Here is a 25,032-nt window from a genome sequence, read left to right on the forward strand (position 1 = left end):
AGAAGAGCTGTGGGTCACATTCCAATTTCTCTCCAGCATAAGCAGCTTACTGAGTGTTAACATGTTTATTTATCTATCTTGTTCACTTCCATAACCTTGTCTATTCAGATGTTCTCATATGACTTAGCTCTGCAGATGTCTTACTTAGACACCCAAACAAATCAATGGATACCACCACTTTTAAGATGGAAAAACTTTTCCACGTGCCAAATACAATTCCTAGCTTTCTATGGTTGCTCAGTAATTCCTAAGGCAGATCTCAGGTACCTACTGTCTGGCAAGATCCAGTAGGTATTTGTACCAAGCACATCAGGGAGGAGGGCTGCACCAGCAGAGAACCAGCAGTGCCAGCAGCTACAAAATTCCCATCAATCTGTCATTCAATTGGATTTGCAACATTTTCACATCCAATGAGTTAAATTGACACGCTCAGGATTTTACTAGATCCAGCCAGAGGGAAACTCTCACTAAACAGTTCATTGTACTCAGGGAAAGTTGCAAAAGTAGCTTTTCATCAAGAGGATACAGTAGAACTGGGAAGAAATTATTTAACAATTGTGCTAATTTGTGGACTGAGGAACAACAATTATTTTCTTCACCCAGACTTACTGCTAGACAATTTGTTCATCACCATTATATTTTTTGGGGGTAATTGTTGTTGTTGTTAAATATATGGAATGCTATAGTATCTATGCAGTATGTACTGCTGCTGAGATTCTAAAGTGACCTGAACTGAAAAGATGGAGGGAAGAATCAGTTTAGATTGAAAATTTTCTAGCTCTTCTCACATAAGTGAAGAAAACATTCTCTTAATCTTACTCCTGAAAAATTATGTAGTTTCATTCAGGGCTGTTGGTTCCAGTGTTAGGCACTATAAAGAACAGTTTTGAAATGAAACTCAGCTCAGTGTTCAACTTTCTAATATTTGAACCATTTGAAAAATCCTCAAGTGTTTATGCTGGAAAATGCAGGGCAGCATTTAGGAAAGTGAAACTTTTACCAAATTCAAAAGTAGTCAATTTTTTGAAACTGTCTTTTGTTTTGTAATGTATTAAGTGATGCATTCCTCAAAAAAATGCAGGAAACTCTAGTGCCTAAAGCCTCCAGCCATGTTTTTGATTCCAGTGTGGTAGGTGCTGTAGAAATAGTGTGAGAAAATAGACAAGGCAGCCAGCAGGTGAGAAATGAAGACTTTTGCACAGGCTAAGTGATTTTTGCCCTGCAGAGAGGCAACAGAAGCCTGGAAAAAAATAACTTACCAGCATCCTGGCCAAGCTTCTTACTCATTGATCAGTTCTGCTTCAACTGAAATGGCCACTGGGCTCGGTGGTGCCACTGGGCACCTACAAATACTGTCTTCTGAGAAGATGTCCTAGTCAGCACTTGGAGACTCTGCTCACTTTTCTGAACTCCAGTGGACTATCAGGAAGAAGGAAAGTAACTTGAAGTGTAGAGTTGAAGATACTTTCAGGTAGAGATGTCTGTGAATTGCTTAGAGTTTTAGAGCACCCTTTATCACCCTCACTTGAAAGTTCCAGAAATAGGCTTTTCTCCTCAAAGCCCTGTGTAAAGACAACCAGTATGTTGGTGGTGGTGCTCATGTTGTGTGAATGATGCTAAAAAAAACCCCGTTGTCTCCTGCTTTTTGGAATTAAAGATGCATGGGACAAAGAGCTGGTGTTGACAAGGGTCAGTTTGTTGAAATGCAGATTTCTCAATTTTGGGAAGACTCACTTGGAAAGGAGATCGTGGCTCCAGAGAGAGAAACAGAGATGCACTCGCTGGCCTCAGAATACCCTGCTGTCTAGATAGTTAGAACACTTGTTATTTTTGTGGGTTTTTTACATATTTAAAAGAAAAATGCTCATCCCAAAACCACAGTGGCACTCCTTGCCTCTCCCCACAGTGCAATCTGAAAATGTTAAAAAAATCTCCAGATTCCCAGATGGCAAAATAGCTTTCTGGCTAGTTTTCTCATCAGTGCATGTTGTTAATTTATTTGCCTTTATAACCCACTGATTTATTTTCCTTTTTCTCTTTCTGTGGATAATGCCACTCTTTTGCCCCTTGAAGAACACAGAAAAAAACCCCTCCAATCTTAAATATGAGTAAAGGGAAAGTCCAGACTGTGGCAGGGTGGGAGACAGATGTAACCTCAGTTGTGTACCACTGCTTTGAGCTCAGTGCAACCACCATGTCCAATCTGAAGACTAAATTGAGACTGAAAGTTACTTAAATAGACTTAAAACAGGAGTTATGTGTCCTTTTTTTTTCTCTGACAAAGCTTCTTTATTGTCCTTGCCTTCTGTTTCTGCATTTATCTCTGCTACCGACGTATGGACTTACCTTGCTTTTCCCCTTTACAAATCAGTTTTTTATTTGCTTCCTGAGATCCTTCTGAATCTGTGATCCTAGATGATCCAAAAAGTTTTGGCCACTTTTCCATATGGATTTCCTCACACCTTAATGCAGCAAGTCAGAAGGGCTGGTTAGGTCTAAGCTGCTCTTCAGCATGTCCCCCAGTGACTGGAAGAGGTTCTGCCTTTGTGCCCCTCTTCACCCAGGCTGGTTTCCCGATCCCTCTCTGACTCTCCTGTGGGTCACTTCTCCAGATTCCTTTGTTCCTTTTATCAGACCATCTCCTTCATCTCAGCTTTTACCATTTCTCTTCTTCCTCAAGGTCTGCACCTGGACTAGGTCCCTTCTTGCCCCTCCCTGCCCAAGCATCTCTGCTCATCCCCAACTTCCACACCACAAAAGGCAGGAATCACTTTGTCTCACCAAAAAGCCAGCAGAGTTATATTTGCCTGATGGCTTTTTTTTTCCCCTTTTCTCCATGTCTCTAATCTGTCTCACCAAAAAGCCAGCAGAGTTATATTTGCCTGGTGGCTTTTTTCCCCCCTTTTCTCCCTGGCTTTAATTCGCAGCGAGTATTTTTTGCAAAAGTGCTCATCCCTGAAGCTAACAATAAAACTGTTTCTGTGTGTGTGTGAGGGAGAGAGAGAGGAAAAAAAAAGAGGGAGGGAGAGAAATACAACAGTCTGGCAACGAGAGGCAGCATTGGAGAGCTGCTAGACCAGGGAAGCTGGAGGAGAGACGCAAGCCCCTTCCTCTGGGCTCAGTGTGATCCCATTGGTTCCTGAGCTGCTGTTTTAAAGGGAAGAAGAGCTTGGAGGATTGAACTGCACAGCCAGACGCAGACTCTCAGCCAAGTTGTCAGCAGGCTGGGAGGAAGAGAAGCTCACACACACGAGATTGCAGGGTGTTTGCAGCTTGATGTGCATTTGTTTCCAGGAAGGAAGAAAGAGGGGGAAAAAAAAGCCCCAACAAACCCAAACAAACAGAAAAGGGGGAAGGAGCCTGCTCCAGTCCAGCAGTCCCGGGGGAAGTAATGGATGTCACCATCTCTCAGTTCATCTTAGAAGAATTTGATGTCAACTGCAGCCTCCTGGATCGTTTACAAGAGACTTTTTTAGAGAGTTCCTCTATCCCTTTCCTGGGCTTCAATGGTAGGAAACGTTCGGAAAAGCTGTACAAGTGCTAAGATTCAGTTTGCTTTGTGATGCAAAGTGTGCAGCTTTCGTGCTTTCTCAACTGCTTCTTTTTTTTTTCTCCCCTTTCTGTCTCCTTTTTTAATGCACAAGGTCCATACTGCAATGCCACCACTGATCAGATCGGGACCTGCTGGCCCAGAACCTCCGCGGGGGAACTAGTAGAGAGACCCTGCCCGGAGTTCTTCAATGGGATCAAATACAACACCACAAGTAAGTACGAACTCCTTTCCTTCTCCCACAGATCTGCTGAGGAGAAGGTGCCTGGGGAGACCCAAAATATATTTTCCATTAAAAAAAAAAATTAAAGGAAAAAAAAATATGTTTGCCTGGGAATGAATATTTCCTCTACATTCCAGCCTGTTTATTCAAAACTCCTGCCTGGAATGATGCAGATTTCTCAAAAGCACAGACTTTTGGACATCAATTCCTCTTTATTTAAGTGTATTTAGGTAGATTTGGGCAAAAATATGCTCTGCAATCTAAGGAGGGTGTATAGTGCTTTGTGTGTTTGTTCATGTGTACAGATGCATGTATTCATAGAAGTGCTTCAGCTGTCTGAATAATTAAAGATCCTTTGACTTGTGAAGTTCTTAGTCTTAATGCCTAAAACCTGTATTTTTAAATGACTCTCCTTTTTGAGATCTGTCTGTATGAAGAGAGGGACAAACTGGGCTGGAAGTTGTATCTAACAAACAGAAGCCTGAAGTCTGGAATCTGTTTAGTAACTTCACCAGCAGTTGTCTTCTGGGGCTGGGGTGGCAGCATCATTACTGCAAGGGAAACAGCAGGGGATAATATGAAGCAAATAATATTCAAAGCAGAGAGTATGGGGGCTCCTTAGAAATCTCTTGGAACCGATGCTTTAGTCTTAGGGGTAAACAATCATGATGACTCACTAAAAATGTATTATTCAGGCTGGTGGACCCAAGCACTCATTTCCTTTTCCTTATCTGTCAATACTGTTTGGGCCTTTCATTAAGAGATTTTGATATATTAGCTCCAAAATGCAGGCACCTACTTGATTGTCATTTTTTTTCCAGACTACTCACTGTGCTTTTGACTGTGAACTGTTGCTCAGGTGTTCGTAATCTTAATTTTCAGGCAGTATTAATTTTGTAGGGCTGGCATTCTCAGTAAATCCCATAAAGGAATGACCCTGTCATCTCATACCTTATTTTATAACTTGTTGAAAGCAAATGTATTCTTTTCTCAGCTATAGGTGTGAAGGGTCAGTTAACTAAACCAAAGTTCTGTGTATTTGCTATGCAAAACAGCCCTCTTCCAGATTTCTTCTTAGGGACCAGTTTCTGTCCTCCTTCATCAGAAGAAAATTCCTGAGAATTAAGGCAGCTCAGACAAGAGCAAATGTATCAGAATGGACCCCAACAGAACAGCCATAGAAAAAGGACTTCCAAAAGTATGGTTTGTTTGGGTTTTTTACCCTGTTTCTATTTTTGGTGAAGTATGTCAGGATTCCCACTGCCTCATTTTTGCTTCTCCAAAAAAAAAGATGGAAGATGGATGGAAAAAAACACACCACATTATGGGCAATTCCTTACTTATATCATTAACACACTGGAGAGAATTGTGCATAAAAAAAAAACAAGTCACACTTGATTGCCTCATTTTATTTTGATAAATGCTGTTCATGCTTTCACTTCTTCATCAATGACCTGATTTAATGTTCTTCCCCTGCTCTTCTCAATGGTGGCTAATGCTTGTATTATGACAGTGCTAATATATTTTCTTAAATTCATCGTCCTTAAAACAATGACATGTCAGTTACATGAAGGAAAAGAAATGAGGAAATCCTGTTACTGAAATGCTGGAATATTCTTTTGTCATAGTGTGGGGACGTGGACATTTTTCTCCTTTCAACATGAAACGTGAGTGGTCACATTGAGAAAATGTGTGTCTGCAGGACTGGTTGGCAGCACGCCCAGGTGTGGTGGCTTATGTGGCTTGGAATAGGGAAATAAAATACACTGAAACCACTTCAGGTGGCTTTCAATTGAGCTTCCACATGTGTAGCTCCTCCAAGTTGTGGTGCAGAAAAGAAAGGGAAGGACTAGACCGAGATTTAAGTTGAAGTTGTCAAGTCAGTAGCTTCTTGGGCAATGGTGCTTAAGGCTTGGAAAAGCAGTAGGACAGGGGGTTAAGAGTTGAACACAGATTTAAAAGACGTGGCAGTTAGTACATGTAGAACATGACCAGAGTTTGGGAAGGCCAAATACTGACACTGTCTGACTTCTTTGACTTGCTTTATTCCACCAAGTTAGTTTGTGGGCTGACTAGAGTCTGGGTCATTTGTAATGAGACCCAACATGCTTAAAAGTTAGACTGTGCACCTCGTGCAGATGCTAAAACAAACACAGACAACTGATAAAAAACAAGAATTGGATCTTGCAAATTTCAGAGGTGAATAATCCAACTGCAAATGGAGGGTTTAATCAGGAGATGGCTTGGATCAACATAAGATATCTGCGTAGGACATGTAGGATGGTCTTGTCCTTTCTCTTCTGTTTTGATGAAGCAAAGGGAGAAATGATGGGGTGTGATATTGTACTGAATCGTTTTTGAGAGCAAAATCAGACAAGTTTAGAAAGCACTTTGCAATGTCTTTCTTCTACTGAGGGCTTATCTAGTCTTAGGTTGTAACTAAGCTAGTTATTATACTGTCATGCATCCTGTGTTTGAGAGCTGATACCTTTTAGGAATTACAGTGTACCTTTAGTTTGGTTTTTGTGCCACTGTTAGTGTATTTTTCATTCTGATGAGTATAAAAGTGTTCAATCAATCTCAGTGATAATTTTTTTTTATTTTGTTTTTAGAAATGAAGCTCTCAAAGGTTCCCAGTTCCTACCAGTTTCATAGAAGTAGCTCGTTGGCTGGAGGGAATGAACCCAGTAGCTGTCCCTGTAAAGAAAAGCTTTTGTATCATAGACACTAGAAAATCCAGAGTAAGAAATGCCCAAACTGTATGAAAAACTGACACCAGTCAAACACGGTGCTGATCCATGGCAAACCAGGCTGCCCAAGTAGTGGTGCTTTTGGGGCTGTTTCTGTGGCTATAGGTTGCTCCACAGATAAGCTCATCAGAGGCTTTGGATGGACCTACCCTGGCTTGGTACCTTGTCAGCTCTCATGCTTTGATGTTCATTCTGTCTAACTCAGAATCCCTGAGTTCTTGGATGGGGAACCAAACCCTACAAAACGCCAGCAAAATTTAATAAGTGAGTAGGTGAGGCAAAAAAACCCAAAGTGGTGCATAAAAAAACCCTCCCCTTGTTTGCCACTATAGAACAAACTGTGCATAAAATATTTCCATTCTAACAGCAAAAAATTTCCCGTGGCGGTTTTGTGCCTGTGTCTGTGTTTCTGTGTGTCCCTTGGGAATGGCTGAGTGACTCAGATAGGTTTCAGCTTTGTAAAACAAAGTCTGTCAGTCTGTGGGGATTTTTCATCTCTGAACTTTGTTGTTTTGATGATTTTTTTTTTTTTTCTTCCTCTTTATTTGGGAAATAAAGTTGTGCTGAAAGATCAAGATCTGATTATTCTGTATTATGATTTGTGACCATAGGCAAAATGTTCTTTGACCAAGGGCCTGAAAATCATACCATCCATTTTAAACTTAGCAGTTTTGCAGAGAATCTAATGTATTGATATTCTCAAAGGAAAAACATTTAAAAGAGGAAAAATGTCTATGTGGGTGCCTTGAGTGGCTGTGCACTTGTTTCTGCTCAGGATCTATATTTAGGGAGAGATGACAATATCGTTGCTGCCCTCTAGATGTGTTTATGCTTTGACAACATGAAGCTTTTATTCTTGTTTTAGGAAACAGATCAATTCACTTGTTAGGATAACCTGAAGCTTGATTAATTCAGCAGATGGGCAGTAATGAGACTCTCTTGGCTGATTGCAAAAACTGCTTGTACAGGCAAGTACTTACAGCCTGTTACAGCCTAAAGTATGTCTACTTTAGCTCTTTCCTTTTCCTACAAATTGCCCTGTGCAGTGGAAAAATCCAGCATTAGAGCTTGAGGGACAGTAAGTGTTGACTCTTGTAGCCTTAGCTGTGTGATCTGAGCTTGTCTGTGACAGCCAGTGCAGGGGAGGGGTGTTCTGTGGTGAGTCCTGACCCTCAGGGCCTCCTCAGCTCAGTCTGTGCTGGTTGCAGGCAGGAGGTGGAAACATTGGAAGGCCTCTAGGTTGCAGATGTTCTAGATATCTAGGTATTTACATGTCCGTATCAAGAGCTCATTTAAATGTCTAGGCTATAATCCAAGTTAGTGGAGCTCTAATTTTTACAGAGGATTAGAGGGTTACTCACTCAAGCTAAATGTACAGATCAGTTCAGCAGCCCATGCCGAAGTTCTAGAGGCATTTGATGTATCCAGGGTTAATTTGCCTTGTATCTAGTTTCTGTCTCAGAGGGCCCAGGTCTTGTTTAGGTTTGTGTTTTATCTTCCAGACAACATACTCCTAAGACAAATGATACGATGCCCATGTTTAGGCAGCTGAATTTATCCCTGGTTGTCTGTTGAGCTGAACTGAACCCACACCTGGAGGACACATTAGGAAGTCAGGCTGCTTTTGTGATCAGCAGGAGTGAAAGGTCTCTACAGCTCTACCTCCCTTTCTGCAGATCCTCCCCTCTCTCTCTCTCTCAGTATAGGAAAGCTCTTTGACTGAGGTAGTTTCTTCAGATGAGTGTTTTGGGTATTGCAAAAAGCATCCTCACCTTCTCCAGGGGCTGTGATTCTGAAAATATACACACTGCTAACTTTGCAGTGATGGAGACCTTATGGGTTCCTTCCAGCTTGAGATATTCTATGAATCTATGATTCTAGGATACCTTGGTGGCCCTACAACCAGCTCCCTTGTTGAGAATGACTTGGCAAGGGTCGATGACTTAGCAACTGGCTCATTGTTCACACGGATGGACTTGGGAGAAGTAGGCATTGGCACAAGGACTTGCCTCACACTGAAAGAAAAAATCCTGCAGCTCTTCATTGTCTCATATTGAACTGAGGCAATAATCTTTTGTGGGCTGAAGGAAGGGTGAAGAAGTGAATTAATAGCTGTTCTGTTTTACGTTCCCCCTCTTTTGAAAGGGATTAAAGCGGTGATTTAATTTTTAGAAGAGGAAAAGACCTAACTTTGGTAGGTTAAACAGCCATTCTTTTATTAAGATCTAACCTCTGCTGCTTTTCTTTCTGCTGAATTATTGTTCAAAATTCTTCTGAATTGGTGGATTCAGCTTGCATGTAAAACCTGAGCCTTGCTTGAAAATCATTGGTCACAGTGTCTTATTATATAGGTAAGACCTGCCTGATAAGTACAGAAATGTGCACTTTTATAAGTGGCCAGCCTAGATTTCTATTAACATTTTCACTTGTGTTTTATCTTTTGTATTTTAGTGACTTAAGCACTTCTGTGCACCCCATTCACACGTCTTACCTTTTTCCTCAGAGGCTATTCTGGTTTGATTTCTAAAGGGTATGTTGTAGAAAGTTAAGTCCCTTCCTAAAAGACAGAGACCCATTATGCTCTGGTGGTCTTTCATCTTTATTAGGGAGAGAGAAATAAAATGTTCACCAACACACCTTTGTAATCATAAGTGGAGGAGCAGCTGGATGCAGTGAGGAGATGCAGCTGAGGTGTGGGCTGAGGAGAAGGACAAGGTGAGAGGAAGCATCCCAGCCTGAGAGGCAGCAGATGCTGAGCAGTTCTAGTGCACTGCCATTTGGACTGAAGGGCTCTTCATACATTTAAAACACATTTCTGAAAGAAGAGTTTCAAAGATCAAATAAACAGCTTTCTCTTTTTGCTAGGCAATGCATGTGTGTTTTCAGACTCAGAAAAGTACTTCAAAGCCCTAAGACTACCCCCACCTCATCCCTGTTCTGTAACCTTGTTAGATGTCCAGAAGGCTTTTATTGCCCATGACTGTTTAATTATAGAAGGAAACCAGGGGTAAGAAAAGATGTTTTGTAGAATTATTTTTTTTATTATGGATTCACTACAAAAAGGTTGGGGGGAAAAAAAGAGTCTGCAGTCTTGCAGAAGCCAAGTTTTAGCCGTCCTGGAGTGATGAACACAGTATTTGTCAGCTAGGGAGTCAAGAATACAGGAAAGCCAAAGGAAGGAGACAGATGAAAAACCAAACAAACACGACAGGAGAAAGAAGGCTGGAAGTGGAATTCTGGGGGAGGGAATAAAACATAATTTTTAAGCTCATAAAGCTGCTCTCTGAGGAGAGCAAATCTGCAGCTGATTAGAGCAGTTTGACTCCAAGAGCACTTTTTCCAGATTAAGATTTCAACCATCTTTGTTCATTTTATTTTGCTAGTTTAGGTTGAATTCTTCCACAGATCCAGAAGTGGGTTCACAAATGGGAGATAGTTTCCTTTTTTTTTTTTCCTCTCAAGGTTTTTTTTTGGTGTAGGTTTTTTTTTCCTGTTTGGTTGAGTTTTCTTTTTGGTCTTTCCATTGTGAAGCATCATTTGTAGTAAAAGATCCCTCTGATTTTGCAGGAGGAGAGTGTTGAAAGCACTATTTTAAAAGAGTGAAAGCAACCCATCTTTCTTGCTCCCTCTGCTACCATCCTGTGAAATGTGATCTCTTCACTCAGCACAGAGTAGAAGTGAATTGCATGTAATGAAATAAGAAGTTTGTTAATGTTACTTTATAAAATGTTCAGAGATCTTTTCTTCAGCTAATTAATCGATTAGTGTTTTTGTTCTTCACTAGTAAGTGATGAGGTGGCTTTCCTATGATCCTGTTGTGTCTGACTGGGATTCTCCTTAAATTTAGGCTTGATTTTTGAGCCAGGAATCATTGCACCAAGTCCATCTGATGCTCTGCTGAAGTCAGTCAGAGCCAACAGTCGTAGCAGGAGGCCCAGGCCCTTGCTTTGCCCTTCAGGGTGGTGACCCTGACCTTGCAGCAGAGGTGTCATTCCTCAGGATTGCTGGGGAAAGTGGCTTGTTGCAGGGAGAGAGTGATGATGGGGCTCTGAACCTTGTGGCCTCCAGGAGGGTCAGCAAACACAGGGTTGCCTGTACTGGTTTTGGCAGCTTCTGTGACACTTTCTCTAAGGCAACTGCACCGTCCACCCTCTGTCACTTGCATCAGAGAGACAGTGAGATGTTGTCTGAGGTGACAGCAAATACCAGCTGGCAAGCAGATGGACTGAGGTTCAATCCCTTCCCACCAGTTAGGACTTAAATGATACTTGGAAAATCATGTGCTTCTTGGGGCCAGGGGAGAAGAGGAAGAGGGAATCTCAGGAGCATATAGGGAAGGGAAAGCAATGAAATGCATTGCAGAGGGAGGCAAAGAAGGCCACCCTCATCTCACAGGGTATAAACGATAGCTACACCTAGTGAGGGGACTGCTGTGGGTGTGGGGTTTCTTGTTTTATTGTGCCTTGTGACCCAGTTTCTGTCCAGCAAAGCTGTGGGAGGGTGAGGTCTGCAGCCCTGCTGGGCAAGGTGGAACCGGGCTGTGCTCTGCAGTGGCTGAACACCTGAGCCTGTCAGTGCCCCTTGGGATTCAGCCTTGCTGTTCCTTGTCACAAAACCTTAGGGAGAGTGTCACTGAATGAATGGTCACTCGTAATTCCTCCTCTCAGCCACAGGGTGTCACTTAAAGTGCAGGTAAAGTGACTGTCCACGGGCATCTGCTCTGAGTCACTTGGGGCTGGAAGTGATGGATGGGGTGACAGAAAACTAATGTGAATGGTGGTCCTGGACTGGTCCTGCTCTAATAACTGACGGTGCATCCTGCTGGGTGGTAAAAGAGACTCACTGAAGTGAACTGGGAGCAAGGACACAACAGAGGAGGAGGTGGAAGGTGTTCTGGAAGGAATCCTGCCCTTCTTTTCCTTGTGGGAGCACTTCCTTGAGAGCAGGTCCCTGGCTGAAGGTACTTGGTTGGTGGTGGTTTCACCAGAGCTGCCCTGAAAGGTTAAAGGAAGGGAAGTGTTAAGCTTTAGTCACAATGATATGTTAGAAGATGTGGAGCCATGTAGACCATAATGTAACCATTCGGAGGGGAAGCATGTCCTTCAAGGAAGCTTAAGCAGTCAACAAGAACCTGCATTTGGGTGCTACTCCGTGTTCATTGCTGTTCTGCTTCTTACTGCATCAGCCTGACCTCTCCTGCCTGAGGGCTGTCCCCTGGCAGGGGCTGATAGATTCTCCTGTGGACCTTCAGGTACCTGACAGATGCTCTGGGTGCTCCTGCTTAACACGAATAACAAGCAGATATATTAACAGTGGCACAACACCTTCCTCAGCTGTGGCTGCTGAACTTACCCATTGCTTATAGATCAGTAAACCCACTGACTGGATTTAGGTTCTTTGTATTTTCCTCTGTGTCATTCAGTAGCATGGAAATAGCTTTCCTGTTTGTGTAAAGCTGAATCTTTGCAACTTATGTGGCTTGGAAGAGTGGTACTTCAAGCTGTGTCCTGGTCCCTGTAAAGTTCTCTGACTCTGAAGACTTTGCTCACAGTCTGCTGTCCTGTGAAAGGGAAACTCTTACTCAGTTTTGGACCCCACCATTGCTTGTGACTTGAGATCTGTATCAGGGAAGGTGATGAGAAATACAGTTTTCCATAGAAATTGGAGGGAAGTGGGATTTTTAGTAGATTTTTTCCTTTTTCAGTGCAGTTTCATTCCTCTCAGATGTTATTCCTGGAGTGTGTAGCTCTTGGGACAAGTTCATAAAATCAGTAAAACTGGGATTGCTTTGTGCTGGCTTCTTTCTCTGCAGTGCTGGGAATAACAGAGGGGCCAGATGCTGCTCCATGTGAGACTTGTGCAGAGAGAAGGAATCCACTGAAGTAGCTGATAAGAACAGGAATTTAGTGTTAAAAAAAGGAACAAAATCCCAAAAATCTGTCCCTAGATCTCAAGAGGAGCGTTCCCTGGGAAAACAGAAGAATAAAGAACCATTCCCAGTGTGGTTGAGACTCCCAAACCCCTGGTTGTTGGAGAGCACTGACCGTACAATGACACAAGGATTCATTCAGTTCCTTAATTTCCTGAGTCAACCAGGGAGCAAAGGGAGATTTAAAAAAACAGAAAATGTTTTCTAGAAATGAGACAGAGAAAATAGGAAATTACTTTGTTATTGCATCATCACCTTTTAAGCTAAAATTAGATGCAAACTCCTAGTGATTCTTTTTCTCACTGTTTAGAATTTTAATTTAACTAAATTATTGATGAATGGTGCCAGTAATACATGAAACATCAGCATCTGTGTGTTTCAAAGTACGTGATGAGCAGTCATTACCTATTTCAGAATCTTCAGGCTTGCCACATTGATTGCTGCTTTTCAACTACAGCAGCTAATTCAGAGTTTGGAGGCAGAGAGTGTTATCAAAGTTTCTTGTTTCTGTGTTTATCTTAAGAGACTTGAGCAACCAAATGCTTTCAGCTCTGCCTGGACAGCAGGTGTTTAGGTGCTGGAAATGGATTTCTAGGTATCATAAGCTGGGGACACCTTATCTTTCTAAGTCAATAGAGTAAAAGGCAGGGGATGATGGGGTTGATGAAAAGCAGGGGCACTTCAGAGAGACCTCCCAGAGTTAGGGTTCCATGGAGAAAGACCTAGCAGGTTCCTGCCTTGTAGAAGTTTATTCTTTCCCAGGATCTCTGGAGGGAGAGAGAGAGAGAGAGTGAGAGAGAAACCCTTGCCATGGGAAGCCTTTTTATTCAAGGGCTCATGTTCCTGTTCTGAGAGCTCTTTGCCTCAAGAAGCAGATGGTGACATCTGGGTGAGAAGTTGTAAGGATTTGCACTCTCATGCAACTGGCCTCTCAGTGGCACAGGACCGTGTGGGAGCCAGGTAATGCTGCCAGCAGAGCACAAGACCTCTGTAGAGTGAACTCCATTCATTCTTTATTGTCAACACTTTTACTGAAGAAAACCATGTTCCTATAGGTCCATATTTTGTTCATTTTGACCATTGAATCTGGTCTTCTGAATTTCTCACTTCACATAAAACTCAACCACTTGCCCCATTACTGAGCCAGTGTTTAATAAATGCCTCCCTCTTGTTAGTCCTCTCTAAAAATTACCATTTCCACCTGTCAGCTGGCAGCATTTCTCCAAAGCTGCCTGTGACTAAGGAAGCCTTCTTTGCAGCTCTAAAATAAGAATGGATTTAGTTTGGTTTGGTTGAGAAGTGACAGAACAAAATAATCTTTGGATCTGCCTTCTGTTTTGAAGTCTAATTCTCAAAAAGGACAGGGATTGATCATTCTTGGGCTGGCCTTTTTCATCCTAATCTGTTCTTAAACCCTTCATTCCTCCTGTATTCACAGCACATTTCTCCTGTAAAATAAATTCTGGCAGCAATATTAATAGCAATTTTTTAGCAGCTCACACAAGCCTTTTGTGTTATTTCTTCAGTGAATGCTGAGGGGAATAGAAGGGTCTGTGAGCTGAACTGGAGAGGTGAGTGTGTCACAAGAGCACAGCTGTCACAATAATGTGTTCCAGCTTGTAACATTATGTATGTACTTCTTAGAGATTCCTATTTTACTGATTCTCTGTTGGGTCTGAGCTGCAGATCTGTCACTGAGTTCCTGTGATGACAGAAGCACAGGGACAGAGGTGGAACATCTGATCACGCTCCTTCCAATTACAGGGCCCTGAGGGAACTGGTGGTGTTATTTTTCCACCACTTCTTCGACTGGTTAGGTAGCTGCCTGCCTGCTGTCTGCCTGCAGTGCATCACCCCTTCTGGGCTCCCTATCAAAACCCTAGTCCTGGTTTCCCATTCCTCCCAGTAACCTGAGTAGGCACAGAAAGTACAGTGTGTAGGGGAGACACATGAAGGAGCCAGTGATGCTCTGGGACCAGATGGAAATGGACTGTGTGTGTGCTCAGCTCCTGGCAAGCCTGAGCAAAAATTCACCTTCTGAAATCTCAGGGAAAGAAGTTGACTTTACCACGGTTGGTCAGTTATGTGTACAAATCCTGACCTTCAGGAGCAGCTTTACAAACTTTACTCAGGTTTTACTGGTTCATTCTGGAAATGAAGCCTTACTAGTGATTTTGAGTGCTGAGCTGAGGACGTCCTGGCTTTGTTTGCTGCAAATAAACAGGGGGTGGCAGGATGACATACTGCAGGTTGGACTAGGTTAAATCTGTTGCTCTTTCTAACCAGCATTTCTGTGGTTTTGTGATATCCCTACAGATTTCAAATGGATCCTTCAGTGGTCTCTATCATCAACCTTTTTCTTCATGGACACCTTTGGCACTTAGGGGTGCTGGGTTTTAGTTTCCAGGACACTTGAGCTATAAGCAGAACAAGAAGAATTTATATTCCATGTTGAGCAGCAGAGTGAGAGTAATTTCAGGTTTTGTTTGGATTTTATATACCTCTGGATGTGTAATGTGTGATTTTTCAACACCTTTTTATTTGTTTTAGTTCATCCTTTGCCTGCTTTTACTGGAATCAAGTGAGACTCACAAGGCCCTGACCTTTGTCTGGCTGCAATGTTACCTTAATGAAAATCAGCTGGCAAAGGCAGGGCTAATTGCTTTGATTTAATCCTGAAATGTTGATGACTCATTGATGGCTCATTCAGAAAAGCAGATACTGAAGGTAGAAAGCCCAGGTAAAAATAGCTGGAGATGTAGTTAAGAAGTGTTCAAAGTGTCAAATGCCCAGGTCCTGAGTGGTGCATACTGTTTGCTGGAAGCTGGAACTCTGACTTTGGTAGCCACAGCCTCTTCCACCTCGGGGTAAGAGGAGTAGTCCTTCTGTTGAACTCTCAGAAAAGAGCACCAGTGGCTTGGTTCAGATGTCACTCTGACAAGCCTAGGGCTTGTGTCCAAGCAGTGAGCTAAATGCCTGATGCAGGAGTCCCACCACACCAGGAAGATGCCACTTTCTGAGGCCATCTGGGGAATATGTAGATCTCTTCTTGGAATGAAGAGGTTTTTCATCTCACTGGGTCTGACTGGTTTCTAATACTAATTTGTTTCTCTTCTGCAAAAGGGAAGAAATTAGAGAAAGGTTGCAGGAAGAGTTTGAAATATGAAGAAAAAAAAGATTAAAAGAAGAGTGGAGCATCAACCAGGAGACTGGGAATGGAAAGGGAAGTTACTGGTTGAGGTGGAAGTGAGCAGACAGACAGAAACCTTATGCCTGGAGAAGAAAATTAGTTGAGAGTCACTGTAGGAATGCATGAGGGTGGAACTCCTGCAGAAGACTTCAGTGAATGGGATAAGGGACTTAAAATGTAGAAATGCTGTTTTGCATGAATAAGGGTTGTCAGCACAGTGTGGCAAGTTGTGCAGAGGTGAGAAGCTACAGGCAGCTCCTAGGCAGCTAAGGGCAAAGTGGTGTGAGGTTAGAGGAGAAGATGGCAGAACAGGACACAGGTGAGGAATGGCTCAGATGTTAGAGCTGGCCAAGAATGCAGTGCTTGAGCCCTGCCAGAGGGACAGGACAAACACTGGGAGACACAGAGAAAGCATTTGTGGGGAAGAGCTGGGGAGCTGTGCAAGGTGGCTGCCAGCTGTGAGACAACAGGCAAAAATGTGAATTGCCATCCCAAAGAACAGCAGGTGAGAGAAAGGAATTGTTGGTTAAATACTGGCTGTAGAGGGTGTGATACATGCTGTGCTGCATCCAAGGCAGGCAGCAGAGAGTAACAGACACAATTATTGACAGCAGTGCCACCAGTCTCTGAGCAAATTAAAGCTCAGCAGAAGAAAATGCTGGAGCCAACCTAGCTGTCTTGTAAATTAAAAGGTGATGTGCAGCTTGATTTTTAGCATATTTGGCCTAAGTGCTCTGTCTCTTTACGTGCTCCTCTGGGAAGAGATGTTCATAAACTAGTTTATTTCCTGATCTTTTCTTGCTGTCTCTCCTCTAGCTTTCTTGTTACCTGAATTGCTGGGCAGGTGGTTGGCAAGGCTACAACCTCACATCAGAAACACTCTGATTCTGACTATGTTGCCTTGGAAGAGCAGCTTTCAGCAAGAATGCAAAGACTTGCCTGACCATGGCTTGCATTGATACCTGTCTGGGACATGTGGGGTTCTTCTGGTACTCTGCTGCTGTCAGGAGACAGCCCCTGTGGCTGTGCCAGTTTGGAAGGAATAGGAGTAGGGTGGTTTAACACCACATGCAGCTTGTAACTGTCAGAACAGACAGTAAATGAGACCTATTTCATACCCTGCAACTGCCCTCAGGCAAGACCTTCAGTCTCCCATCCTTCAGTCTTGCCCTTTGTAAAGTAACTCCAATAAATCAGGAGCTCTGCAGCCTTCCAGGTCTCTATATATTTGGTTTAGAGTTCATGAAGTTCCCTGGTAACATGTCACCTCTGTTCCTCAGTGTCATTAATTTCTTTGGGGCTGAGCAGGAGAGTTTTGAAGACAGAACCTGTGTCTTGAAGTAATTTATATGTTTTCATACAAAGACTTTCAGACATGCTAAGTGCTAGGCAGGCAAGTTGGATTTCAGTACCTTCATATCGTTGCTTCCAGGACTCACTTTGAGCAATAAAATCATCTGTTCTCAACACAGGACTGGGAGCTAATGGGAAGCATCCCATAGTGTGCTTTGGGAAGACTAAAGTTACTTTAATTGACTTCTTCAGAGTTGCAAAAATAGCCACAAGCTTGGATCACTCTGTGTAAGTGACCCCTCAGTTAGCAGTATATTTACCTGTTTAACCAACCATTTTCACATTTCATCTGTATCTCTTTATTTTCATCCCTTATTGTATTGGTGCAGGTCTGCTGCTCTGGAGCACCTGCAGTTTTTCTGTGTGCCAAAGGAGATGATTAGTTATCAAAATCACCTTTATTTAGCTATTTGGTGTCCTTCTCTGCAATGCAGAATTTTTTCCTAGGCTACATTTGCTAGTGTAATACAAATTCTGTTGTCAGATAACCCATCCAGTGTGTTTTGCCTTATTCTTTGATCCAGTGAAGATAAATTATAGAGCTCTTCTGCTCTGTTCATGGAAATTGTCTTCATTTTCCATAAACTTGGGGTTAGTTTTTCAAATGTTGTTGGTTTTTTTTTGTTTTTTTTTTTCTGAAAATACACTTCAAATCCATCATGCATCACTGTAGCACAAAGGAAGAAGAGGAATTCAAACTCTCAGGTGACGACGTGAGAAAGCATGTTAGGAGAAAACAGCCTTTCATCAGGCTCTGCATTGCCTCTTTGGGCTAAAACCAAAGGAATGGGGCATTGATTCCCAAGAGGCTCATTTTCTGGTTGGTACCAGCCTCATCAATGCCTCTACAGCTCCCCTGGCTGTGAGCAGTGCTGCTGTGTGACAGGTTGGGCAACCAACAAGAGATGAGGTGGTGGTGAAACCAGTAGTTTAACTCTAGGATAAAGAAAGTGCAGATCAGGAATTATACTTCAGAAGTGAGTAAGCAGTAGGAGAAACTCGAAAGGGCACCTTCTCTAGTGGGAGGTGTCTCTGTCTGTGCAGGTTGGGTTGGAATTAGGTTATCTCTAAGGTCTCTTCCAACACAAACCGTTCTGTGATTCTATGATTCTATTGTCAGGACAAGGGGTGGGTTGGGGGAAAGAAGAGAAAACCAGGAATAGGGAAGGACAATTTACATTAATTAAAATAATTGCCCTGGAATATAGCCCTCCTAACATGGCATTCTGCACAGGCTTCTTTTATGTATCTCAATCTGTATTTGAAAGAGAATGCCTCAGTTTGAAAAAGCTGTAAGAAAATTGTTAAGTGGAGAATATGAGAAATAGAAGGTACTGACAACTCTTCTCCTTGTTAATCTTTCCCCAACACTGGACACGTTTGAGACTCAGCTGGGCCATCACATCTGAACTGTGTTCCTGCCTAGAAAAGTTGGACCAGATGATCCCTGAGGTCCCTTCCAACCTGGGATTCTGCGATTCTGTGATTAGTTTTTTACTGTGTGTTGTGGGGCTTCGATGCATCAGTGGGTCTGGCCTAATACAGAACCTGAGGACACTGTCTCTAACTCTTCATCTCACACCCAAGCTCACAGACATAAACCTGTTACAAGTCAGCTTCTGGTCTGCTGTGTCATGCAGCAGGTATTTGTTATAAACAGATGCCTCTAGTTAATGGTCATCTCACCTTTCTGTACTCTGGGACAAGGCAGGCAGCTAGAGCCACTCATTTTTTACAGCTGCAATCCTTGTCTGTGAATGGATGTTACTAACTCTCCCCTCTGTTCAGCTTCATAGCTATTTCCATTGCCAGCAGTGACTGAGATGAGCTAATTACATAGATTATGCAATTTTGCTGTACATAATACATATAATTTTGTGATGAAGGATTAGTGCTATATAGCAACAATTCACACAAACCTGCCTTTGACTACAGGGGTCTGGCAGGAAGAGAATCTTTGCATAAAAGACTTAATTAAGAGTCAGATTATTGGTAGGAGAAAAGCTCTGAAGACATTTCTGTGTTCTTTTGGTAGTGCTAATATATCCACAAAGATGTTTTTTAATAAGTAGGTTTCAGCTACATTATTAGCAATGTGCTGAGTGCTGAGTTGAGCCTGATGAATGCATGCAACTGTAAATGATGCTTTGCAGTTTTAGCAGAACCAATTTCATTTTCTTGCAAGGTGGGGCAAGAGACTGCTGTTTGTTGTGATGCTGTCGTTTGTTGTCATGGTGTTGTTGGTTTGTTGCAATATGTTCTTGGTTGCTTCTTCCTGGATGGACCAGATTATTAATGACTATTGATAGTAGAAGCTATCTCCATTTTCCTAGGGACCTTCTTCTTCTGGCAGGCTTTAGGCAAACTCTGGAATGTTTGTGCTACCCCAGGCAACAACTAGGAGGCTCTAGAAGGTCAGAAAGTGTGAGAGAGGACAGAGGTGTACTGGGTTTACATGGCAAGGTTTTGATAGCAGAGAGGCTGCAGGAGTGGATCTGGGATGTGGAAAAAAAGGCCAGGGGCTATCCCCATGTTGTTGGACAGAGCCAGTTTCAGCTCTTTTTAAATTAAACTGTCTTTTACTTGACCCACGAGTCCTTTCTCTGATTTTCTCCCCTTGTCCTGATGAGGAGAGGCAGAATCAGTGGTCTGCTGGGCACCTGGCAGCCAGTCAAGGTCATCTCACCACAGGAGGGTATGGGTATGAAATAAATACAGGAAAGATTAATTCTGACTTTTTTCTTTTTTTCCACAAAAATTCTTAGAGCTTGGAAATGCAGTCATGGGGACTGAATGCTGCAGGGCACAGGCTGTTGTCCTAGGGAAGTGCTTCCAGAAAGATAAACTGAGGCATTCAAATGGAATTTGAAGATGGGAACTTATAGGCAGTCTACCCAAGTGGACAGAATTTTTAGTGGCATGTCCTACCTGGAATATGAAAGATCAGTTATTTCTCTGAAGATCCAAGCAAAGGGATAGATTTACTCTGAAGTCAGAGGTGTGATTTAAGTTGACTATTACAGATGTACCTAGTGTAGTTTGACATATTACTAATAAAACTCTTCTCCTTGTTAATCTTTCCCCAACACTGGACACGTTTGAGACTCAGCTGGGCCATCACATCTGAACTGTGTTCCTGCCTAGAAAAGTTGGACCAGATGATCCCTGAGGTCCCTTCCAACCTGGGATTCTGCGATTCTGTGATTAGTTTTTTACTGTGTGTTGTGGGGCTTCGATGCATCAGTGGGTCTGGCCTAATACAGAACCTGAGGACACTGTCTCTAACTCTTCATCTCACACCCAAGCTCACAGACATAAACCTGTTACAAGTCAGCTTCTGGTCTGCTGTGTCATGCAGCAGGTATTTGTTATAAACAGATGCCTCTAGTTAATGGTCATCTCACCTTTCTGTACTCTGGGACAAGGCAGGCAGCTAGAGCCACTCATTTTTTACAGCTGCGATCCTTGTTTGTGAATGGATGTTACTAACTCTCCCCTCTGTTCAGCTTCATAGCTATTTCCATTGCCAGCAGTGACTGAGATGAGCTAATTACATAGATTATGCAATTTTGCTGTACATAATACATATAATTTTGTGATGAAGGATTAGTGCTATATAGCAACAATTCACACAAACCTGCCTTTGACTACAGGGGTCTGGCAGGAAGAGAATCTTTGCATAAAAGACTTAATTAAGAGTCAGATTATTGGTAGGAGAAAAGCTCTGAAGACATTTCTGTGTTCTTTTGGTAGTGCTAATATATCCACAAAGATGTTTTTTAATAAGTAGGTTTCAGCTACATTATTAGCAATGTGCTGAGTGCTGAGTTGAGCCTGATGAATGCATGCAACTGTAAATGATGCTTTGCAGTTTTAGCAGAACCAATTTCATTTTCTTGCAAGGTGGGGCAAGAGACTGCTGTTTGTTGTGATGCTGTCGTTTGTTGTCATGGTGTTGTTGGTTTGTTGCAATATGTTCTTGGTTGCTTCTTCCTGGATGGACCAGATTATTAATGACTATTGATAGTAGAAGCTATCTCCATTTTCCTAGGGACCTTCTTCTTCTGGCAGGCTTTAGGCAAGCTCTGGAATGTTTGTGCTACCCCAGGCAACAACTAGGAGGCTCTAGAAGGTCAGAAGGTGTGAGAGAGGACAGAGGTGTACTGGGTTTACATGGCAAGGTTTTGATAGCAGAGAGGCTGCAGGAGTGGATCTGGGATGTGGAAAAAAAGGCCAGGGGCTATCCCCATGTTGTTGGACAGAGCCAGTTTCAGCTCTTTTTAAATTAAACTGTCTTTTACTTGACCCACGAGTCCTTTCTCTGATTTTCTCCCCTTGTCCTGATGAGGAGAGGCAGAATCAGTGGTCTGCTGGGCACCTGGCAGCCAGTCAAGGTCATCTCACCACAGGAGGGTATGGGTATGAAATAAATACAGGAAAGATTAATTCTGACTTTTTTCTTTTTTTCCACAAAAATTCTTAGAGCTTGGAAATGCAGTCATGGGGACTGAATGCTGCAGGGCACAGGCTGTTGTCCTAGGGAAGTGCTTCCAGAAAGATAAACTGAGGCATTCAAATGGAATTTGAAGATGGGAACTTATAGGCAGTCTACCCAAGTGGACAGAATTTTTAGTGGCATGTCCTACCTGGAATATGAAAGATCAGTTATTTCTCTGAAGATCCAAGCAAAGGGATAGATTTACTCTGAAGTCAGAGGTGTGATTTAAGTTGACTATTACAGATGTACCTAGTGTAGTTTGACATATTACTAATAATATTGATGTGCTGCCACAGCACGTCAGGTTCTGATGCTGTAGCCCAGGTAGGACTAAAAGGCAGAGATGTCTATGCCTGGGTGTGCTAATGTGGTCTCACTGCCCAATTCAGCTTGGTTCTGTTCCCATCACTTCTCTCTAATTGCACCTACAGTCATGATTCCCACATAGGGGCTTTGGTGATCTCTGGCTGTATTTTATCCTAGATGTAAATGTTTTAAGTTCAACACATGGTCTACAGCTAAATACACCAACTTTTTTGGTCTCAAAACACTGAGGATTCAGTGTGCTGACTGAAAGACATTTTTAACTTTTAACAGCTTAGTGAAGTCATATGGAGAAATTCTCTCTGCCTGCAGCACATACACCTTCCTAAAATAGACACCAGACTAAGTTGACTCGTTATTTTTACCTGAAGTTCCAGGTTCATTGTCTTACTTCAAAGGTTTTCAAAACTGATCTTTTGTTGAAACAACCTTGCTGATCTGCAATAATTATTTTAATTCCCCAGAAATATTTTTAGGCCTTTCTGGAGTTTCTAATATCATGTTCTATGTAACATGGTCCTTAAAATTCCACAGGGCTGTTAAAGATGAATGCATGTTTCTACCTCCTTTAACCTAGCTCCAAAGGTGAGGCTCTCAGAGTTGCCTCTGATGCTGTCAGTCAAGGAACTCCACCATGACACCTCCAGGCTTTTGCTCACTAACAACTCTCTCTTCTGCACACCTCAAGGGAATTCATTTCTCACTCTTCCAGCAGCATTTGTGAATCCATTTCCCTCACAGTTTATCACAGGGGAAGTTGTCTTTTTACACTGCTGTTTCACAGGATATTGGAAAGGGCAGGTGGTGAAGCTCTTGCTCTTCAGCATTTCTATTTTTTTCCTTTAACTAAGCAAGGCTTTGGTACAGACACTCTTGAGTTTTGTTAAAGGAACTAGCAGTGACCTGCAGCTGCAGGAACTGCTTACTTCTGTTAATCCAGATGTTTCATAGAATCATTGAATGGTTTGAGTTGGAAGGGACCTTGTAGATCATCCAGTCCCCACACCCCTGCATGGGCAGGGACACCTCCCACCAGCCCAGGCTGCTCCAAGCCCCATCCAACCTGCCCTTCAACACTGCCAGGGATGGGGCAGCCACAGCTTCCCTGGGCACCCTGGGCCAGGCTCTCACCCCCCTCACTCTTAAAGAATTTCTTCCTAATGTCTCACCTAAATCTCCCCTCTTCCAGTTTTAATCCATTACCCCTTGTGCTCTCACGACAAGCCCTTGTCCCAAGTCCCTCCCCAGCTTTCCTGGAGCCCCTTCAGGCACTGGAAGGTGCTCTAAGGTCTCCTTGGAGCCTTCTCTTCTCCAGGCTGAACACCCCAACTCTCCCAGCCTGTCTCCAGAGCAGAGCTGCTCCAGCCCTTTGATCATCTTTGTGGCCTCCTCTGGACTCTCTCCAGGAGCTCCATATCCTCCTTCTGTTGGGGGCTCCAGAACTGGACACAATACTCCTGATGGGCTCTCATAAGATCAGAGTAGAGGGGGAGAATCACCTTACTTGACCTGCTGGCCATGCTTCTGTTGATGCAGCCCAGGACACGGTGCAACAGTTGAGGATGTGTTAGTGCTGCTGTGTGGCTCACAAAATCCTTCTACAAATGTATGTGTATCTCAGTGTCTAAGCTGTGGGATCAGCTATTTTGACTGATCATGAAAAACAGTGATTTCAGAATGGAAAAATGCATAAGTAGAAAGTAAGTGGTCAAAAGGGAGAAGGCAGGAAGATTTAAAGGAGGATTTGTAAGCTGGCTGTGGTCACAGGATCAAGTAGCATTCTCTGCAGTCTGAAGCATCCTGTAAATAGTTTGAATAAATGATTTTAACTACTAGGGTAACAGAGGCACTTGAAGTAATGGGTAAATGTGTACTGCATTGTAAATCTGTTTAAGCAGAGATAATGAGCTATACTCTTCTCTTGGGCTCAGCTCAGTCTTGAGTAATTCTCTGAAGTGAAATGTTTCTTCCTATTGTGTTCTGGGTGTACAATCGTGCAACAACTCTAGTGATTTACTGAATGTCACAGATGATGACCAGAAGCAGCTGTTAACATTATATATGTTGCATCTTCTTCATGTTTCAAAAATAAGAATAAATTTTAATTCAAACCGTGCTCTCATTAGAACATCTACTGATTGATCCAGAGATAAATCCTTCTGGGCAGGAAAAGAAAAGACATTTGTCCTAAGTACTTCATGTGTATTTACAAAAAGAGTCTTCTGTCTATATAAGCAATTTAGACACTATTTCAAGGGGAGAAGAGTCAAAGGGGAATGCATTTAATGATCTCATTTTACTTGACACCATTCTGTGATCCTGTGATCTGATGAAGATCAGATAGCTGAGAAGAAAAGGAAAATGTTGGTAATGATTTCCTTTAAAAAAAATCATTAATGGTAACTACTCCAGGATGTTGTCACTGTGTGACAGTAAAGCTTTGTCTTACTAGCATTTTGTTTGGGCAGTGTTACACAGCAAATCTCTCTCTGCAGGTGGCAGCAGGTGAAATGTTCAGCTGTGAGCTCCCCAATCTGCTTTCTTGTTATGGACAGGTTGAGTCTGGCTGTTACAGGAGTGTCAGAAGCACCTCTGTAAAAGCCATCCTTCCCTTGGTGTGCTCACAGTGATCATCCCTTCTTTGGGAATGCAGGTTTGTTCCATACTGTGTGGGTTGGATGGGGACTAATGCCAGCTCTGTCCTGGAACAACCATGATACTAGCTGTGATCTGTGGCTGTTGGGTTTTTCTCACCATGCTCTTTGCAGTCTTCTCACTCTGTGGCTTGGATCTTGCCCCTTACCTCCAGTTTCTTCTTCTTGCTCTGTTTCTTCACAACCTTAGCTCATAAACTCTCAGAAAGGTATTGTTTCCAATTTCACATGAGTACATCTACAGCACATTGAGGGCCTGGGTCTCTGACTGAGGCTTCTGCTACTGTAATGAAGTTACTGTTTTACAAAACCTCCAGATGCCACTTCAGAAGAAAGAATCTAATTTGGAGGACTCAAAATGTTATTTTTGTGAGTATGAATTTGTCACTAATCCTGCTAAAACCATGGAGTCCAGATTTGGGTGCTATTAACGGCTGTAGCTATGACTTGCTTTGTGTTCTGGTGGCCCTGCCATATCATGTCCTTCCTGCAAGTAGGTGTAATTCCATTGATATTTCATTACTCTAGAATTCCTTTGGGCTTCACATTAGATAACTGTAA

The 25,032-nt window shown here is 42.7% G+C and overlaps 1 protein-coding gene across 1 annotated transcript in view; it reads left to right on the forward strand.

Moving 5' to 3' along the window:
• Window positions 1-3,391: 3,391 nt before the first annotated feature.
• The window catches only part of CRHR2 (corticotropin releasing hormone receptor 2), a 102,529-nt gene continuing 80,888 nt past the window's right edge, over window positions 3,392-25,032 (forward strand). Inside the window, exons 1-2 of the mRNA XM_009997328.1 lie at window positions 3,392-3,509; window positions 3,645-3,764. Coding sequence (XP_009995630.1) covers window positions 3,392-3,509; window positions 3,645-3,764 — 238 coding nt within the window. The remainder of the gene's footprint in view (window positions 3,510-3,644; window positions 3,765-25,032) is intronic.

This window comes from Chaetura pelagica, unplaced genomic scaffold (assembly GCF_000747805.2).
Source record: "Chaetura pelagica isolate M959 unplaced genomic scaffold, ChaPel_1.0 scaffold184, whole genome shotgun sequence".
Taxonomy (NCBI): domain Eukaryota; kingdom Metazoa; phylum Chordata; class Aves; order Apodiformes; family Apodidae; genus Chaetura; species Chaetura pelagica.